Source organism: Macaca thibetana, chromosome 15 (genome assembly GCF_024542745.1).
Source record: "Macaca thibetana thibetana isolate TM-01 chromosome 15, ASM2454274v1, whole genome shotgun sequence".
Taxonomy (NCBI): Eukaryota; Metazoa; Chordata; class Mammalia; order Primates; family Cercopithecidae; genus Macaca; species Macaca thibetana.
Genome location: NC_065592.1, coordinates 80,931,946 through 80,947,867, shown reverse-complemented (window position 1 = coordinate 80,947,867; position 15,922 = coordinate 80,931,946). Strand labels below are relative to the sequence as shown.

At 42.3% G+C, this 15,922-nt stretch overlaps 1 protein-coding gene and 2 long non-coding RNA genes across 3 annotated transcripts in view; 2 read left to right on the top strand and 1 right to left on the bottom strand.

Annotated features, from left to right (window-relative positions):
• The window catches only part of LOC126937911 (uncharacterized), a 100,917-nt gene extending 93,426 nt beyond the window's left edge, over positions 1-7,491 (bottom strand). The window contains exons 1-2 of the long non-coding RNA XR_007719898.1: positions 7,307-7,491; positions 5,919-6,179 (exon numbers count right to left, since the gene is read on the bottom strand). This is a non-coding gene — a long non-coding RNA (uncharacterized LOC126937911). The remainder of the gene's footprint in view (positions 1-5,918; positions 6,180-7,306) is intronic.
• On the top strand, positions 1,839-4,879 carry LOC126937912 (uncharacterized). Its single transcript, XR_007719899.1, has 4 exons — positions 1,839-1,882; positions 2,277-2,396; positions 2,488-2,611; positions 4,817-4,879. It is a non-coding gene; the product is annotated as an uncharacterized LOC126937912 (long non-coding RNA).
• Positions 7,492-7,638: 147 nt separating the features above from the next.
• Positions 7,639-13,513, top strand: TMEM252 (transmembrane protein 252). The gene is made up of 2 exons (XM_050761762.1): positions 7,639-7,987; positions 11,044-13,513. The coding sequence occupies exons 1-2, from the start codon at positions 7,710-7,712 to the stop codon at positions 11,276-11,278; spliced, it is 513 nt and encodes a 170-aa protein (XP_050617719.1). The 5' UTR covers positions 7,639-7,709; the 3' UTR covers positions 11,279-13,513.
• The last annotated feature ends 2,409 nt before the right edge of the window (positions 13,514-15,922 follow it).

The window sequence follows — 15,922 nt, the reverse complement described above, 5'->3', positions numbered from 1 at the left end:
CCCAGGGCACAGGTGAAACCCATGTGGCTGGGAAAAGTGAAAAGAAAAAGCCCTCTGTCAGGGAGGATCAGGAAACTATCCTGAGGTCAGATTGTGAGAGGAAACTAATGCTGGAGAAAGGGTAGGTTCACTGAGAAAGCCCCCGTCTCCAACACCAGGATCTTAAGGCCTACATAAGACTAAAGTGGATCAAGACAACAGAGAAACCCCCTCCCCCTACCACCCAGCTAGCAAGCACCAGGTAATAAGCATAGTCTACTGCTGAGGGAATAGGCAAGAGTATGAAGATCCACCCTCCTCAGGTGCAAGTACTCAGTGAAGGTCTAAAGTTGAGGATAGAGGAGGAACATGGAGAAAAACCCTTCAGCAAGCCATCCCTCACCCCAAGCACCGGTTAATACCAGAGGAATTTGAAGCCAGTAGTGCACTGAAGGGAACCATAATAACAACAAAACCCAAACTCAGCTCAACTCTTTACTAGATTTGCTCAACTCCCTACACCGAGAGGTGAGCAATGGCAGAGTTGTGCCCATGTTCAGGTATGGCATATCTACTATTTATCTCAGTCTCTACTGTCCTACGCAGTACCTAGCAGTCAATAAAAAATTACCAGGAAAAAAAAGTAAGGAAATAAAAGGTCTTGGACCCAGTGGTTTTATGAGTTCTACTAAATCTTCGAGCAACACATATTTTGCTATCACTTAAGCTATTCAAAAGTATTAAAAATAGGAAGTGGTGAAAAGGGAAACAGAATATTACAGAGAATTTTGTAAAGTGGGCACAGAACCTGCTTCATATTTACAAGTCCCTGCCCATCATGCCAGGTGGTGTCAATGCAGGCAGATTCTGCCCTGGCTTGAGGCTTCTGATTTGATCCAAAATGGCCACAGAAGTGTGGTCTTCTTTCAGTTTTCCAAGGATCCCCAAATAAATTAAATTTGTTCTGGTTTATTTGTGGATTAAATTGACCTCTCTCTAGAACAAAATGTATCTTTCTGTTTGTCCGAAAGACAGGACCAAATTTCCTCACCACAACTTTATTTACAGAAACAGGCTGCTGCCCCATGAGCCATATTCTGCCAATTCGATTTTTTAAAACATTGCTGGAAAATATGATTTGTCTTGATTACTGAGTTCCACCCTCCCCACCCCCCAAAATCCCCAGCAAATTTCACACTCTAGGCAAGTGCCCCGTGGTTCCACCTAGTCCTGGTCTCCACAGAGTCCCCGGGCCCGGAGACCCACTAGGTTCTGCCCAGGGTGAGTGGGGCCTCAGTGCTGCTCTCACATCAGCTTACCTTACTGTGCCATGCACTTTGCAAGAAGCTGTTCTTTGCCAATCAAAAAAAAAAAAAAAAAAAAAAGAACTTCATATAAATCTTCTCCTGACTGGGGGAAAAGGAGGGGTGGGTGGAAGGTTTCAAAAGCAAAGAAAACAAGAATGGGAAAGAGGAGGAAGTGGCCAGTGCTCAGTGAACCCTCAAGTGTGAAAGGCTAATCCAGAAATCACTCAGTAATCACCACCATGAAATCAGGCAGGGCTGACATCTCTTGCTACGCATATGCGCACCTTCCCTACCTCCCACAAAGCCTCACTTCCTAAACCAAAGTGACCTTCTGAAATCTGGCCAGTCTGCCTCAGCTCTTGGCCCCATGGCCCTCCTATGCAACAACTTCTACACACCATTAGTTTCCTTCCAAAGTCCCCACCGACTTCTCATTCACAACAATACTCTTCCTGTTTTCAAAACAAGGGTATTGGCCCATGTGCCTGGTAAACGGAAACTAGAGTGCATAGGCCTGTGAGACATTCCAAGGCATTTGTGTATTGCACAGGAGAGTTTGAAAGAAGGGTGAGGTTTGGGGGGCTCTGATGTGCAAGGTAAGGCACTCAGTGTTCAGAACAATCCTCATGGGTCTGTCATGCTCAAAGGAACAGTATTGAAAGAGTGATTATGGTTTAAGATGATTTGACTGTCAACCCAATAACATGTTGTTGCTTACTGCCATATCAGACACTTCTGCTGATTGGTGAATTTTTAAGAGGAAGAATAATAAGCAAATAGACTAGTTTAAAAGCAAGGGATCATTTCCTTGGTGGATCTCTTGAGAAGGAGATGGAAACAGTGATGGGGGACTTTGGCTTGGCCGCCACTGGGTCCCAGAACTTTTCTCTCTCTAGAGGTGTGAGCCATACTCCTCCAGCGTGTCCATTTTCCCATCAGTTCCATACTGTGTGTGAACTTCGGTGAATCATCAGTCTCTCTCTTCTGCAGTGTTCCCACCTTTAAATGGCCCCTTACTCTCATAATCAGTGCTGAGTAGTGGCAAGGGGGAGAAAGTGGAAAAGTTGGCATGGGAAAGAAGGCAGATCCAGAAGATAGGATACAGCTCAGGTAAAGGGCCAAAGGCTCCTGAAATGACTCTTTAAGGCAACTTCTTAGTGTTCGACTGCCTCTTTATTACATTCTTTTTATTTTGCCCCAGCCCTGAAAATGGGGCCTGATTTTCTCTTCTGTTATCACAACTGCTCTTCTGCTTGGGTTTCTTCTACACCTTCAAGATGGCTGAAGAACAAGATGCTTTCTCTCCATGTCTGTGCTGTTTCACTGTGAGTAAAGCAAGTGTACATCTACTTTCATTTCCTTTTCAAAAATGTTATTACTGCTAGTGAGTGTGGGGAAAGAGGGCATACTGCAACATAAATAGGAGGGAAACTGCAAGTAATAAAAATTGTTTAAAATTACAAGTAATTGGTTTTAGTGACTCTTGGTCATTTTTGAGGCACAAAAGGGGAATAATGCTTATACAGCAGTGAGCCATGTGGTTTAGAACTGAAGCAGAAAGAAGACATTCATGCAACCAACAATCATGTGAAAAAAGCTCAACATCACTGATTATTAGAGAAATGCAAATCAAAACCACAATGATATACTATCTAACACCAGTCAGAATGGCTATTGTTAAAAGTCAAAAAATAACAGACGCTGGCAAGGTTGTAGAGAAAAAGGAATGCTTATACATTGTTGGTGGGAGTGTAAATTAGTTCAGCCATTGTGGAGGACAGTGTGGTGATTCCTCAAAGACCTGAAGACAGAAATGCCATTCAGTCCAGCAATCCCATTGCTGGATATATACCCAAGGGAGTATAAATCATTCTATCATAAAGACACATGCACACATATGTTCATTGCAGCACTATTCACAATAGCAAAGACATGGAATCAACCTAAATGCCCATCAATAATAGGCTGGATAAAGAAAATGTGGTACATATACACCATGGAATACTATGGAACCATAAGAAAGAACAAGATCATGTCCTTTGTATGGATATGGATGGAGCTGGAGGCCATTATCATCAAACTAACACAGGAACAGAAAACATATTTACTGCATGTTCTCATTTATAAGTGGGAGCTAAGTGATCAAAACACATGGACACAAAGAAGGGACCAACAGACACTGGGTCCTATTGGAGGGTGGAGGGTGGGAGGAGGGAGAAGATCAGGAAAAATAACTAATGGGTACTAGGTTTAATACCTGGGTGATTAAATAATCTGTCCAACAAACCCCCATGACACAAGTTTACCTATATAACGAACCTGCACATGTACCTCTGAACTTCAAAGTTAAAAAAGTGGGCACGTACCCGATATAGATATAGCTTAATATATAATCTCCATATATGTATGACTACACTCATAGCACATATTACAAAGCACACAAAAAGTAAAGATCAAATATTTTCAGAAAAAAGAAAGTATGCACAACAATGACAACCTTCATAATAACTCTTCATAATAACACATGATAACAGCGTCTTTTGCTTACAGTACGATGTTGGTTTTGTGTTATTACTGTAAAGTACAGTGGTGGTTTACTTACATTTGCAGACTAGAACTGTCTCAAGATGCTATGATGCTCAATTGTGTTAACCAGTTTATAATAAGTCAACCTAAGATTGATGATGGCAAATGAATTTCCAGGTATCCAAATAAATTTGAGGGTGAAGTGTAGTTCCTAAAAACTATGCTGATCTCTGTTTTTATCTGCAGAGTTGTATGTTATTTGACAATGAGAGGGAACACACTATCTTTTCAACCTAATTTTTCTTATAATTAAAATTACCATTTTAAGCATTGGTAATTTCTTACCAGCAAGTAAAGTTTTTTTTTTTTTGTTTTGTTTGAGACGGAGTCTCGTCTGTCGCCCAGGCTAGAGTGCCCTGGTGCGATCTCGGCTCACTGCAAGCTCCGGGTCCCGGGTCCACGCCATTCTCCTGCCTCAACCTCCAGAATAGCTGGGACTGCCCATCACCACGACCGGCTAATTTTTTGTATTTTTAGTAGAGATGGGGTTTCACCGTGTTAGCCAGGATGGTCTCGATCTCCTGACGTCGTGATCCACCCGCCTCAGCCTCCCAAAGTGCTGGGATTACAGGCCTGAGCCACCGCGCCCCGCCGCGAGTGAAGTTTTAATTACTCATAATAAAGTTTTATGATGGGCAAAAGGAGGAACTGAAGCAGAGTCAAGTTTAAAAAATTACAATTATTTAGAAATGTATATTTAATAATAAACATAAACATACAAAATAACCTCAACAGTATTTCTCTTTCTTTTGCCTTTTAAATTTGTTTATTTACTTTTATTTGTACAGATTTAGGAGGTATTTCAGGTACAGTTTTATTACACAGATAGACTGTGTAGTGTTCATTAGTATTTCTTAGTCATTTTGAAGGAGAAATATGGCACCCTGTGATACTTCATATTTCCATATTGATTTTTTTTTCCTTTTCTCATCTACCTCCCACAGATGCTGCAAATCTTCCCAGCCCTTTCCCCTTGATGCCCAAAATAAATTCCTCAAATACCCTGAGCCCAGGAACTATTCTTAATTTCATGTAAATTTTATGTAAAGGGACTGAGTCTTTCCATCCCCCTGCCACTTCCTGGATTTTGCTCTTCCATACCTAATTTCTCACCAAAAACACACCACCACCACCACCACCCCACCACCACCCACCACCCACCACCACCACCACCCACCACCACCACCACCACCACCACCACCACCACCCACCACCACCCACCACCACCACCACCACCACCCACCACCCACACCCACCACCCACCACACTGCTGTGGAATGACAGGAGCCTCCTCAAAGGGCATTGGAGGGGAAGGAACCATCTGGCAAACTAGAAGGCAATGGTTCTAGTGTACTTTATTGGCATAGAGGAGGAAAAACTATAGAGAAACTTATTTGCTCATATGTTCATGTGATCACAAGAATGAGGCCCGGCCTGTCATAACCCCAGTCTAATTTCTGCTTCCATTTTTGTCTAAAACAGAGAAGCCCAGCTGTCTGATGGGCAGTTCCTATTGAGAGTACTCTTCCTTCGTCACCTGATTCCTAACATTATGCTGGGACTTTACCATCTACCTGTTCCTGGGACCCAACTCCTAGTGCAGACATTTCAGCTGGAGGTCCTGGGTCTTCCACAGATTTTTGGAATGATGACAGCATTGATAATAACAATATTGGTGAGGGTGATTACAGATAACCTTCATAGGACACTCTCTGGGCCAGGTACTGTGATAGATACTTAGCACTGATTGTGATAAATACTTAGCACTGATTGTCTCCTCTGATTTTCAAAGTCTTAAGATAATTTTTTTAGTTATCTACTACTGCCTAAAATATTGCCACAAAACTTAGCATATTTTAAAAATATACATTTTTTAAACTTTTGACCTCTTTTGTTTGTTAAAATAGTCACATCCACATAACATGAAATGATTTGATCATAATGCATTCGTTGATTATGGCTCTTGCCATCTTGTGGCATCTAGGATCCTGGCTGAAACATCTTATCTCACAGCTTCTGTGGGTCAGGAATCCGAGTATGACTTACCTGAGTCCTCTACTTCAGGGTCACTTAGTCAAGGTGACGCTTGGGAGTAGAGTCATCTCAAGGCTCAGCGGGACGAGGATTCGATTCCAAGTTCACATGGTCATTGACAGGATGCAGTTCCTTATGGGCTGATGGACTAAGGGCCTCAGTTCTTCACTGACTGTTGGCCAGAAACTGCCCTCAATTCCTTGCTTCATGGGCCTCTCCAATATGGCAGCTTCCTTCTTCAAAGGGTGCAAGCCAAGAGGGCAATAGAGTCTGCTAGAAAGATGAAAACCACAATCTTGGGTAGCCTCTATGGAAGTAACTTCCTAACACCTTTACCATATTCTATTGATTAAAATCAAGTCACTAGATCCAGCCTACACTCAGGGGAGAGGATTACTTACACAAAGACATGAATATCAGGAGGTGGGATCCTTAGGGATCATCTTAGAAATCTTCCATCTCATGGTTTAGAGAAGGAGGGAATAAGAGCTGTTTTAAGATTACAAAGACAATATCAAGACTAGAAGATCAAGGTAGTTCAAGGTTAAAATTGAAGCTAATAAAGGTAAGGGCTAAGGGTTGGAATGGAGAAGTGCCTTATATAGTTTTTGATCCATAGTGTCTTCCTAATATCCATGTCTCCCAGCCCTAACATGAAGGTAGAGCTAAGGAGATGGTGGGTATGAGACTAAAGGTTATATGAGGGATTACTAGGGCATGGCACAAAAAACTGCTTCTCTCATTGGGAAAGTAAATGGAAAACAATGGTAATTGAGTAGTGGAGTGGAACAGCCGCAAAGAGGAACTGAAGCTATCTTGAGTAAAAGCAACCCAGGGTTCCTATGGGTTTTGGCAGAGACGTGCCACAGTATCAAATAAAAAAGGGCAGAGCCGGGGCATAAACCAAGTCTGAAATAAGCTATCCACAATCAAAGACAGTCAAGCTAAAGAAAACAAATTCCAGCCAGGAAACAGAAGGCTGGCGTTGGAAAGATTTTTTGAGGCAATGCTACATAGAGCAGAGGTGTGGAGGAGAGGACAGGGAACATTTTTAGCAGCATCCTCTAAAATGAATTATATTTCATATGTACTTTTTGAAGGGGGAAAGATTGCAGGAATTACAGGCCCCAAATCCCCCCAAATTCCCGAGGCTCTGACTGTTATAGTCCTTCTCTCCAGCACTGTCCTTCCCCTCCCACTCAAGCTCTTCATCTTGTCAACAGAGCAGGAATCGCGGAGTTCACATTCTGAACTTTTGTCTTGGAATTATTCCAGTATCATAGTGTGGGGGCAATAAGTGGGGATTCATTGAGGGAGGCAAGACAAACATGTTAACAACCTTGAAGAAATGCCTTTTTAATACAGAGAAAGGGAGAAGGAATCAGGAAGGGATTTCTTACCAAACCACAAAGAAGATCGTTCTTTAAAGAATGCTAACTTCTCCAGCTTTTAGTGGGGAATTGCCCTCCATGGGGATTAAGAGACCAGTGCCTTTTAATCAAAGGAGGGCCAAACTGGGAACAGCTGAGTGTCCCACCCAACTCTTAAGAGCAAAACAGCTACACAAAGCCACTCCTTCCTGCAGTATACAATGCTGTTTTTTGGCTGATTCTCCAAGGATATTACAGTTACTTTCAATGGTTAATGAATAGCTTCTAAGTGCCTGTTTCATTTAATTGTCCAAAGGCCAGTGAGTCCCAGAGCGTATAAAGCTGCAAGCTGGCTAATGAGCTCATTCTCTTGGAGCAAGCGGGGAAGCAGAGGAGTGGCAGGGTCAGGGTGCTGGGTTCCTGAGGTGCAAGGATGCAGAACAGAACTAGCCTCGTTCTCTGTGCTCTTGCCCTCCTGATGGGTTTCCTGATGGTCTGCCTGGGGGCCTTCTTCATTTCCTGGGACTCCATATTCAACTGTCAGGGGAGCCTGATTGCGGCCTATTTGCTTCTGCCTCTGGGGTTTGTGATCCTTCTGAGTGGAATTTTCTGGAGCAACTACCGCCAGGTGACGGAACGCAAAGGAGTGTTGAGGCATGTGCTTGGACAACACCTTGCTCATGGGGCCCTGCCCCTGGCCACAGTGGACAGGTACTTGCTGACAAGCAGAGGGACCAGGGAGGGCTGAGATGGTCTGAGCTGTGTTAAGATCTGAGTAATTTCTGATCCTACTATGGAGCGACTTGCATGTCCCATGGGCTGTCTAGAACCAAAGCTTTATTGTCAGGGAATTACTCTGGGGTTGTTATTAGGAAGAATGGTGTCACCTTTGGGGGACAACCATGATATAGGGGCAACTCATCTCAGAGAACCCTACCACCACCCCCAGTGAAAACCCACCTAAGCCAATTTAGAAACCCAGGCTCGTTTGTTTTATCATGGCAGCTGTCATTAATTAGTGGCAGGTGATGGTTAGTTACTTCCCATAACCAGGTTCTAAGGTTCTAAGGAAAGCAAGTTGCAGACCAAATTCTGCTACACAACAAATGAGGAAGCCGACATAAAATGAGTCCTGGAATCTCTGTGAGCTCAGAGAAGTCCCGGTTTACTCTGCTTTTAGGTGTTGTGATCTCATCTTGCGTAAAACATTTCTTCAGAGTAAGGTGATAATATTCTAGAGGTAAGATTCATTCTATCTCGCCACCTCACACCTTAGGATAGTTATCATCAAAATACAAAACCAAACAGCAAGTGTTGGTGAGGATGTCAAGAAACTGGAATCCTGTGCATTGCTGGTGGGAATGTTAAAATGGGGCAACCACTGTGGAAAACAGTGTGGAGATTCCTCTATACATTAAATATAGAATTACCATTTTATGCAGCAATTCTACATTCTGAGTTTACACACAAAAGAACTGAAAGCAGGGATTCAAATGGATGTTTGTACACCAATGCTTGTGGCAACATTTATTCACAATAACCCAAAGGTGGAGACAGCCCAAATGTCCATCAGTGGGTGAGTAGATAAACAAAATGTGGTATACATATGCAATGGAATATTAGCCTTCAAAAGGAAGGAAATCCTGGCACATGCCACCACTTGGATGAACTTGAAAACATTATGCTAAGTAAAACGAGTCAGTTACAAAGGACAAATATTGTGTGATTCCACTTATATGAGTACCTAGCGTAGTCAAATTCGTAGACACAGAAAGTAGAACAGTGGTTCCAGGGGCTGGTGGAAGGAGAGATTGGGGACTTACTGTTTAATGAGTAGAGAGTTTAAAGGTGATGGTTGTAGAGCAACATGAGTATATTTAGTGCCACAGAACTATACACTTAAGAACAGTAAATTTTGTGTTATATATATTTTACCACAAGAAGAAAAAAGATTAAGTTAATCTTATGGTCAGCATCAGGCAACAAGAAACCTCCTAATTCTTGGCTAGCCACAGGACCATTTAGGGATAACACCCTAGGCATCATTCTCAAGATACAGGCTACAAGACTATAAATTATTTTGCCCTCTTTTTGCAAGAGTAGAAAATATCTAAAATATTTTAGCTACTCTATGTATCTTGAATACAAGTAATCTTACCCATGAAGATCCACTTTCAGCATCCTTTATGCTACTTAATGAGATAAGTATGAAAACCAAAACTTATTTACAGTGTTATACTAACCAGCAGAGTTTCTGGTTTGATTAAAAATTATGATAAATGAAGTGATTGTAGAAGATGCCTCTAGAGTGATGATTTCTTTTTGTATAAATGTTAGAGGACTACCTCTAGAGTGTGAATTTCTGATACATGTAACTGATTGCCTTTAGGATATAGCTCAAATGGACTAACACATGCATAATATTACAGTATGCCAAAATGTTTGAAAGTCAATTATGGACATCATTACACCCGCATCTTACTGCCTCTTCTTGCTGCATATAATTAGATGCTCATCCCACACAGAATGGCTAGCAAGTCAGCCTGGGAAGTCACATTTCTCCAAAGCATTTGCACTCAAAATGGATACCCAGGTTGAGATATCAAAGCAAATGGGTATCCAGTGATGGAATTCAGGGGACTGGGAATGTGGATGGCAGTTGAAGGAGGGTGGGGTTGGGAGAGGTAGCTGGGATTTGGGGCAGGCAGCAGTCATCCTGGAATCTTTCAAATCACTCCAGGGAACAGCTCACCTTTCTGTGTAAAATGCCTTTACACATGTGCCCCATGACTCAGCCTTGGCTATTCTGAGTGAAGGCTGAGATTTATGCCTTACAGTAGACAACTTCTTCAGCGACTGGCTTTGGGCCTGGTAACATTTGGAATGGAGTTGTGGCTACAAATGGCAGTCCCTGTTCTGTTGTGGTTACACACCATAAACACTCCCTGTAGGCACTGGAAGGATGGCTCTATAAATATACAACTCAACTGAGCTCACCGGTCTCTCTTCCTCTCCTCTCCCCCTCTCCCAGATTCATTCATGATGGAGAAGCCAGGAGGATTTAGCAATTAGCAATGCTGGGCAAGATGGCCAATGAGTACATCAGCCCCCGAACGAATCGCTGCTTTAGCCTACTGTTATAGAAAGGGTTGCAATTGAAATCTGCGTAAAGTTGTCAGTTGGTATCATGTGAGAAATGAGTATGCTTGTATGTTTTCTTTGAAACTAGCTACTGAGTCTTGAAAGGGTGTTAGGACAGAGACGGGGCATCTAGTATAGTTCAGGGATCAGCACAAAGTTGGTTTTCATTCATTATTTTGTTGACTGTGATGATCAGAGAAAGTGAGTGCAATTGAGGGGATGATACCATGCAAGAAAGGGAGCAAGGATGTGAATGGACTAAGTACTCGGTAGAGAGAAGTTCCCTATCCAAAGCCCCCACCTCCTCTACTGTTGACAAGGATCTCACACTGAATGGCCCTGTTTCCATGAGTGAATGAGCAATAGAGAAGGAATAGCTTGGCATAACCCACTGGGAAAAAAATATGACTAGAGGCAGGCATCCTGTGGCTGATAAAAAGGTTCTTTTGGAAGAGCAGCACATTTTTTAAAAACTGGTGATGCCAGGAAGAGGTACATCTGTTTCAAAAATCCATGTTTCTTAACAGTTTAGCTTCACACAATTTGAGCTGAGAGAGGCAGCCGTCTGCCTCTTTGGCATTAATGCCTAAATAACGCATGCATGTTTGTGCTGTTTTGTCCCCTAGGCCAGACTTTTACCCTCCAGCTTATGAAGAGAGCCTTGAGGTGGAAAAGCAGAACTGTCCTGCAGAGAGAGAGGCCTCTGGCATTCCTCCACCTCTATATACAGAGACGGGCCTGGAATTCCAGGATGGAAATGACTCCCACCCAGAGGCCCCACCATCTTATAGAGAGTCCATAGCCGGCCTGGTGGTGACAGCAACCTTAGAGGATGCCCAGAGGCAAGGCCAAGAGTGCTGAGGCAGAGAAAGCTCTCCAGCACTCATGATGCTGCCGCTGTGGGGAGCAGCTACCGATGATAAAGGCAAACGAGGGACTGTGGAAGGAAAAGCCACACCAGGGACCCCACATGAGAGCTTGGGGAGGGGATGACAGCCCTGAATTCCAGACATAATTGGCCATGCCAGGGCAGGGCAGGCCAGGGGCCCTGGAAGGGTGTGGCCAACACCAAGCAGACATTTCAGAGGATTCACACTAATCCTAACCCTGGCAGGCCTTGGGTCCCCAAAGGTGTTACTCTGAGAGCTCTGCTTACAGAGATTCTTTCTGCTCCTACTCAATTTCCCTCCCACCACCTCATCTCCAGCCAGGGAGGAATAGATGCTGGTTGTCAGGACAGCCACATGCCTTCCTGTTCTATATCACCTAGTAACCTCAAAGGGAAGGTTTGTTATTTAATTTATGGATTGTTCAGCCTTTGGCTTTGTTAGCTTGTTTGCTAGTTGCCTCCAGCTGACCATATGACCAGAGTGAGGCAGTACTTCACATCCTGGGACATATGCCCTTGGAACCCATGAATGTTATTTTGTATTATTTTATTTTCATGATGTGTATTTTTTCTATGTAAAAGGAAAATGACTGTAATATTTGCCTTCAAGATGGTTCAAACACAAAATGTTAAATGAGCTGTTTTTTAAAAAGAGGTCCTTATACAAACAGACATGATAAGATTGCTTATAGACCCAAATGGAATAGACAGAATAGTTAATTCATAATACATGGAATTCCAGGGCATAGGGTGGAATTTGTACTGGCCATAGATATTATACCACTTGATATAAATCTTATAAAGTTTAAAAAATATTTATATGTAATTCAAAGAATCCCCTTATAAATCTCTAGAATTTGAAAGAAAAACTCTAATGATGTATGTTCATCATCAACAGAGATTTCTTGTGTCTCAAGATACAGATCTTGACTTTTAGACTCAGGACATTCATTTTTAAATCTGATGGTTTCTCTTCAACTTTATTATATTTTATTGTTTTGTGTTTTAAATACAAGACAACAAGTCTCGTTGCAGGGTGGTAGAAAGAGGTGCAGCCTGATGCTTTTGAACTTGGGCCAAGGATCTTCATCTCTCCGGCCTCAGTTTTCTCCTCTATCAAGTGAGGCATTCATGCTGGCTTCACAGGTGTGGAATGCCTGTTATATGGCAGGCTCTGTGCCATGAGCTTCTCATGCATGTTAGCCCTCATTCCATCTTTAAGAGATAGGCACTATGATTATTCCCATTTTACAAGTGCGTAAAACTGAGATTTTCAGAAGTTAAGAAATTTTTCCAATAACACAATGACTTCTAGGAGGGTGAAGAAGGGTCCCTAGAGGGACATGGGAGGACTGGCTTACTTCATACTTGTGAGCTCGGTAGCCCTGTCTAACTTCTGTCCTTCTAGGAGACAGTTTGGATTTCTCTCTCCCTTCAGAAAATGGGCTGTAACAGAAAGTAGAGCCCCAGGGTTGCTGCAATATCTTAAAGCCCTTGGAGAAGTGGTAGAGATTGCTTTAGGGTTAATCAGCTTCTTTTAAAATATGCAAAATGTCCTCCAGGTTTTCTGCCTAGAAACTGGTCCCTCGCCTCATAGCATAGTTTCCCCCTGATCGTTACATGGATGATGAAGAATGATTCACAATGGAGACAGCCCTTGGTGAATGGGCACAGGAAGGGCTTTAGACAGTTGGTGAGAAGGATGTAGATCATTCAAAGAGGAAGAGGGTGGTCAAGATGGGATGGAGCCTCCTTTGTGGACTCCTCTTCTCCATCATTGCTGAGTGCATAGATAAAGTGTATCCTGACAAATGCATAAGAAGCTTCATAAAAGGAAATCCTTGTCCATGAAGCATGAATTTGGGAATCTGTTATTTAAATCCTTGGCATTGAGGGCATAAAAATATGAAGGTCACTCATGGTTGTCCAATAAGGAAGTGATCATTTATTAGTAATGTAATTTATTATTCCTCTCTTGTCATCTCTTTCTATCCCTCTACTAAGAGAGTTAGCCTGAAATTCTCCCTGGTGGTCTGAGCACATTCACTGACTTGAACAAGCACCATCATTGGTCTTTTCTCCAGAGTTTGCATTTGTAATAGATAGTTTTTCCAACTACTGGTAGTCAAGTGAAACAAATGTTGATTTTGGTTTACATAAGAAATAGTTTTAATCTATTCACTGCAATAAATTTTGTACTTAAATTTTTCTTTTGCTATTTTTTTTTTGCATCAGAAAAAAAAAATCAATAAAAGACCATAGGTCAAAGTATTATTCTCTGGTTAAACTAACAGTGTCAGAATGAGTTGATCTTTCTGCAAACCCAAACATTATTGAACTCTAACTATTGATCTGGAAAATAACCTGGGTGTGTCTTTTTGAAAATAAAATGCTAATAGTTATTTGTTGATTTAAGCATATATACTCTGAATCATGTGTCAAGAACAAGGGTAGAACACAAAGCAAATTCTACATTTGAGAGACCCAGCAATTAAAATCCACTGGACAAATCAGACAAAAGTATCTGATTGCGGTTCATAATACTATATTAGTCATCCCCTAGATGATTCACTCAAGATAAATAGATACTGCCTCTGCTCTTCCTTCTCAGGTTTATAAAATTAATGGTCATGGACTGGAAACCACAGTTCCATGAATGACAGGGAGAGCACTTGCAACATAAGAAAGTGAAAAGAGAAAAATCCCTACTACAAGTCTTTGCTCATTCTCTTCTCTCAATTGTGGATGGTAGGTTCACATGTCAATGGGGAAGGGAAGTTCTCAGAGTTGAAGACCCTCCAGTATTGTAATCTCATAATGTCCCTTTGAGCAGAAAGTTTGAGTAGGCCTTACCACCACTCCAGAAGGTAAGGATAAGGTCAGTTATCCTCAATTTTAGAATAAGTTATACTGCATCTTTTGCATATCTGAGATGTACTGTGTTCATTTTCGACCCTCCATGCAAAACCTTACCATTGCTTTTAATGACACTCCTATCTATCATTTAAGATTCTATTTAAATATACTGTCTTTGGTGAGGCATTGCTCTAGCTCCCCTGCATTGCAGGGCACATATTAGGTGCAAATAGGCATGGAAAGATGATAAAGACATGGACTTATAATCTATATCTTCTCCATATTCTGTAAGGTTCCATGACAACCTAGGCTGACTCACATACCAAGTGGGCTGTCAACTGCATGGGCTATTTCTTCTAGTAAGGACTCCAGCTGGTCGGAGTGGAACAGACATTCTGTAAGCTCTGCTGCTTCGGATAATCTCTTGCTGTTTGTAACTGTCAAAGGGCCAAAGACTGATTTACTGGCAGTTACATTATTTCCAAAGGCACACAGTTTCTCAGACCTTTCTATACTCAGGGATGGGAAGCTCCTTAAGACAGGTGTCTGGGATTTCAGTGTCCACATGTTTTGAGAGTATCCAGTGCGTGATCCAGCAACGGAATGGAGTCACACAGTTATATCATTACCAGCTCCTGCAGATGCTTTTCAAATTCCCCACACTCATATGAATGTCAAAGTAAATCCCATGCCTTACACTGATCCATGGGACTGTGCATGAAGCTGAGACTTCCTGTGCAGAAAGCCTGCATGTCACATGCAAGCCCTTCCGCCTATAATGTCATGCAACACAATTTGTCCTGCAAATACTGTGGATGTATACTGCACTCAGATCAGTACAAGTTGATAAATGATCTCATTTTAATAATGACTGCCTATCTATTTTCAAGGACATTTAATAAACTCAAGATTCCTGGGTGACGCAAAACAAATTTTTGTTCTGGGGGACTGGCTAACGCCTGGAAGGATATTTAGCATGTTTGCTCTCCTACTACTGCCACTAAATGCCTCTCTGGCAAATACACACACATTTCCAAACACCCGCCCTGGTTGAAAACCAGCATGTGATGTATCGTGTTGCTTGCCATTTTTCTGCAGGCACATGGTGTAATGAGTGAACCCCTCTGTAACAGCAGATCACCAGAGTTGCCCTGGCAGTTGCCATACTCTATCCATAGTTTCCTGTATGATTGACTCTTGCAATTCCCGCGAAATTTTGGACCTTTATTTACTCTGTTTCTTTTTTTTTTTTTTTTTTTTTTTGAGACGGAGTCTCACATTGTCACCTGGGCTGAAGTGCAATGGCACCATCTTGGCTCACTGCTGCCTCCTGGGTTCATGTGATTCTCCTGCCTCAGCCTCCCAAATAGCTGGGATTACAGGCACACACCACCATCCCCGGCTTTTTTTTTTTTTTTTTTTTTTTTGTATTTTTAGTAGATACGGGGTTTCACTATGTTGGCCAGACTGGTCTCGAATTCCTGACCTCGTGATCTGCCTGCCTCGGCCTCCCAAAGTGATGGGATTACAGGCGTGAGCCACTATGCCTGGCCAAGTCATTTACTCTTAAAAAGCAGTGACTACAACTCCTTTTTTTTTTTTTTTTTTTTTTTTTTTAAGATAGAGTCTTGCTCTGTTGCTCAAGCTTGGAGTACACACTGCTCCATCTCGGCTCATGGCAATGTCCACCTACTGAGCTCAAGCTATTAGCCTGCCTCAGCCTCCTGGGTAGCTGGGATTACAAGCATGCACCACCACAT

Excerpts from the sequence above, each read along its gene's own strand:
- TMEM252 (XM_050761762.1), top strand. The coding sequence starts at position 7,710 with ATGCAGAACAGAACTAGCCTCGTTCTCTGTGCTCTTGCCCTCCTGATG. Across the intron at positions 7,988-11,043 it reads CCCCTGGCCACAGTGGACAG|GCCAGACTTTTACCCTCCAG; the intron begins GTACTTGCTGAC and ends TTTGTCCCCTAG.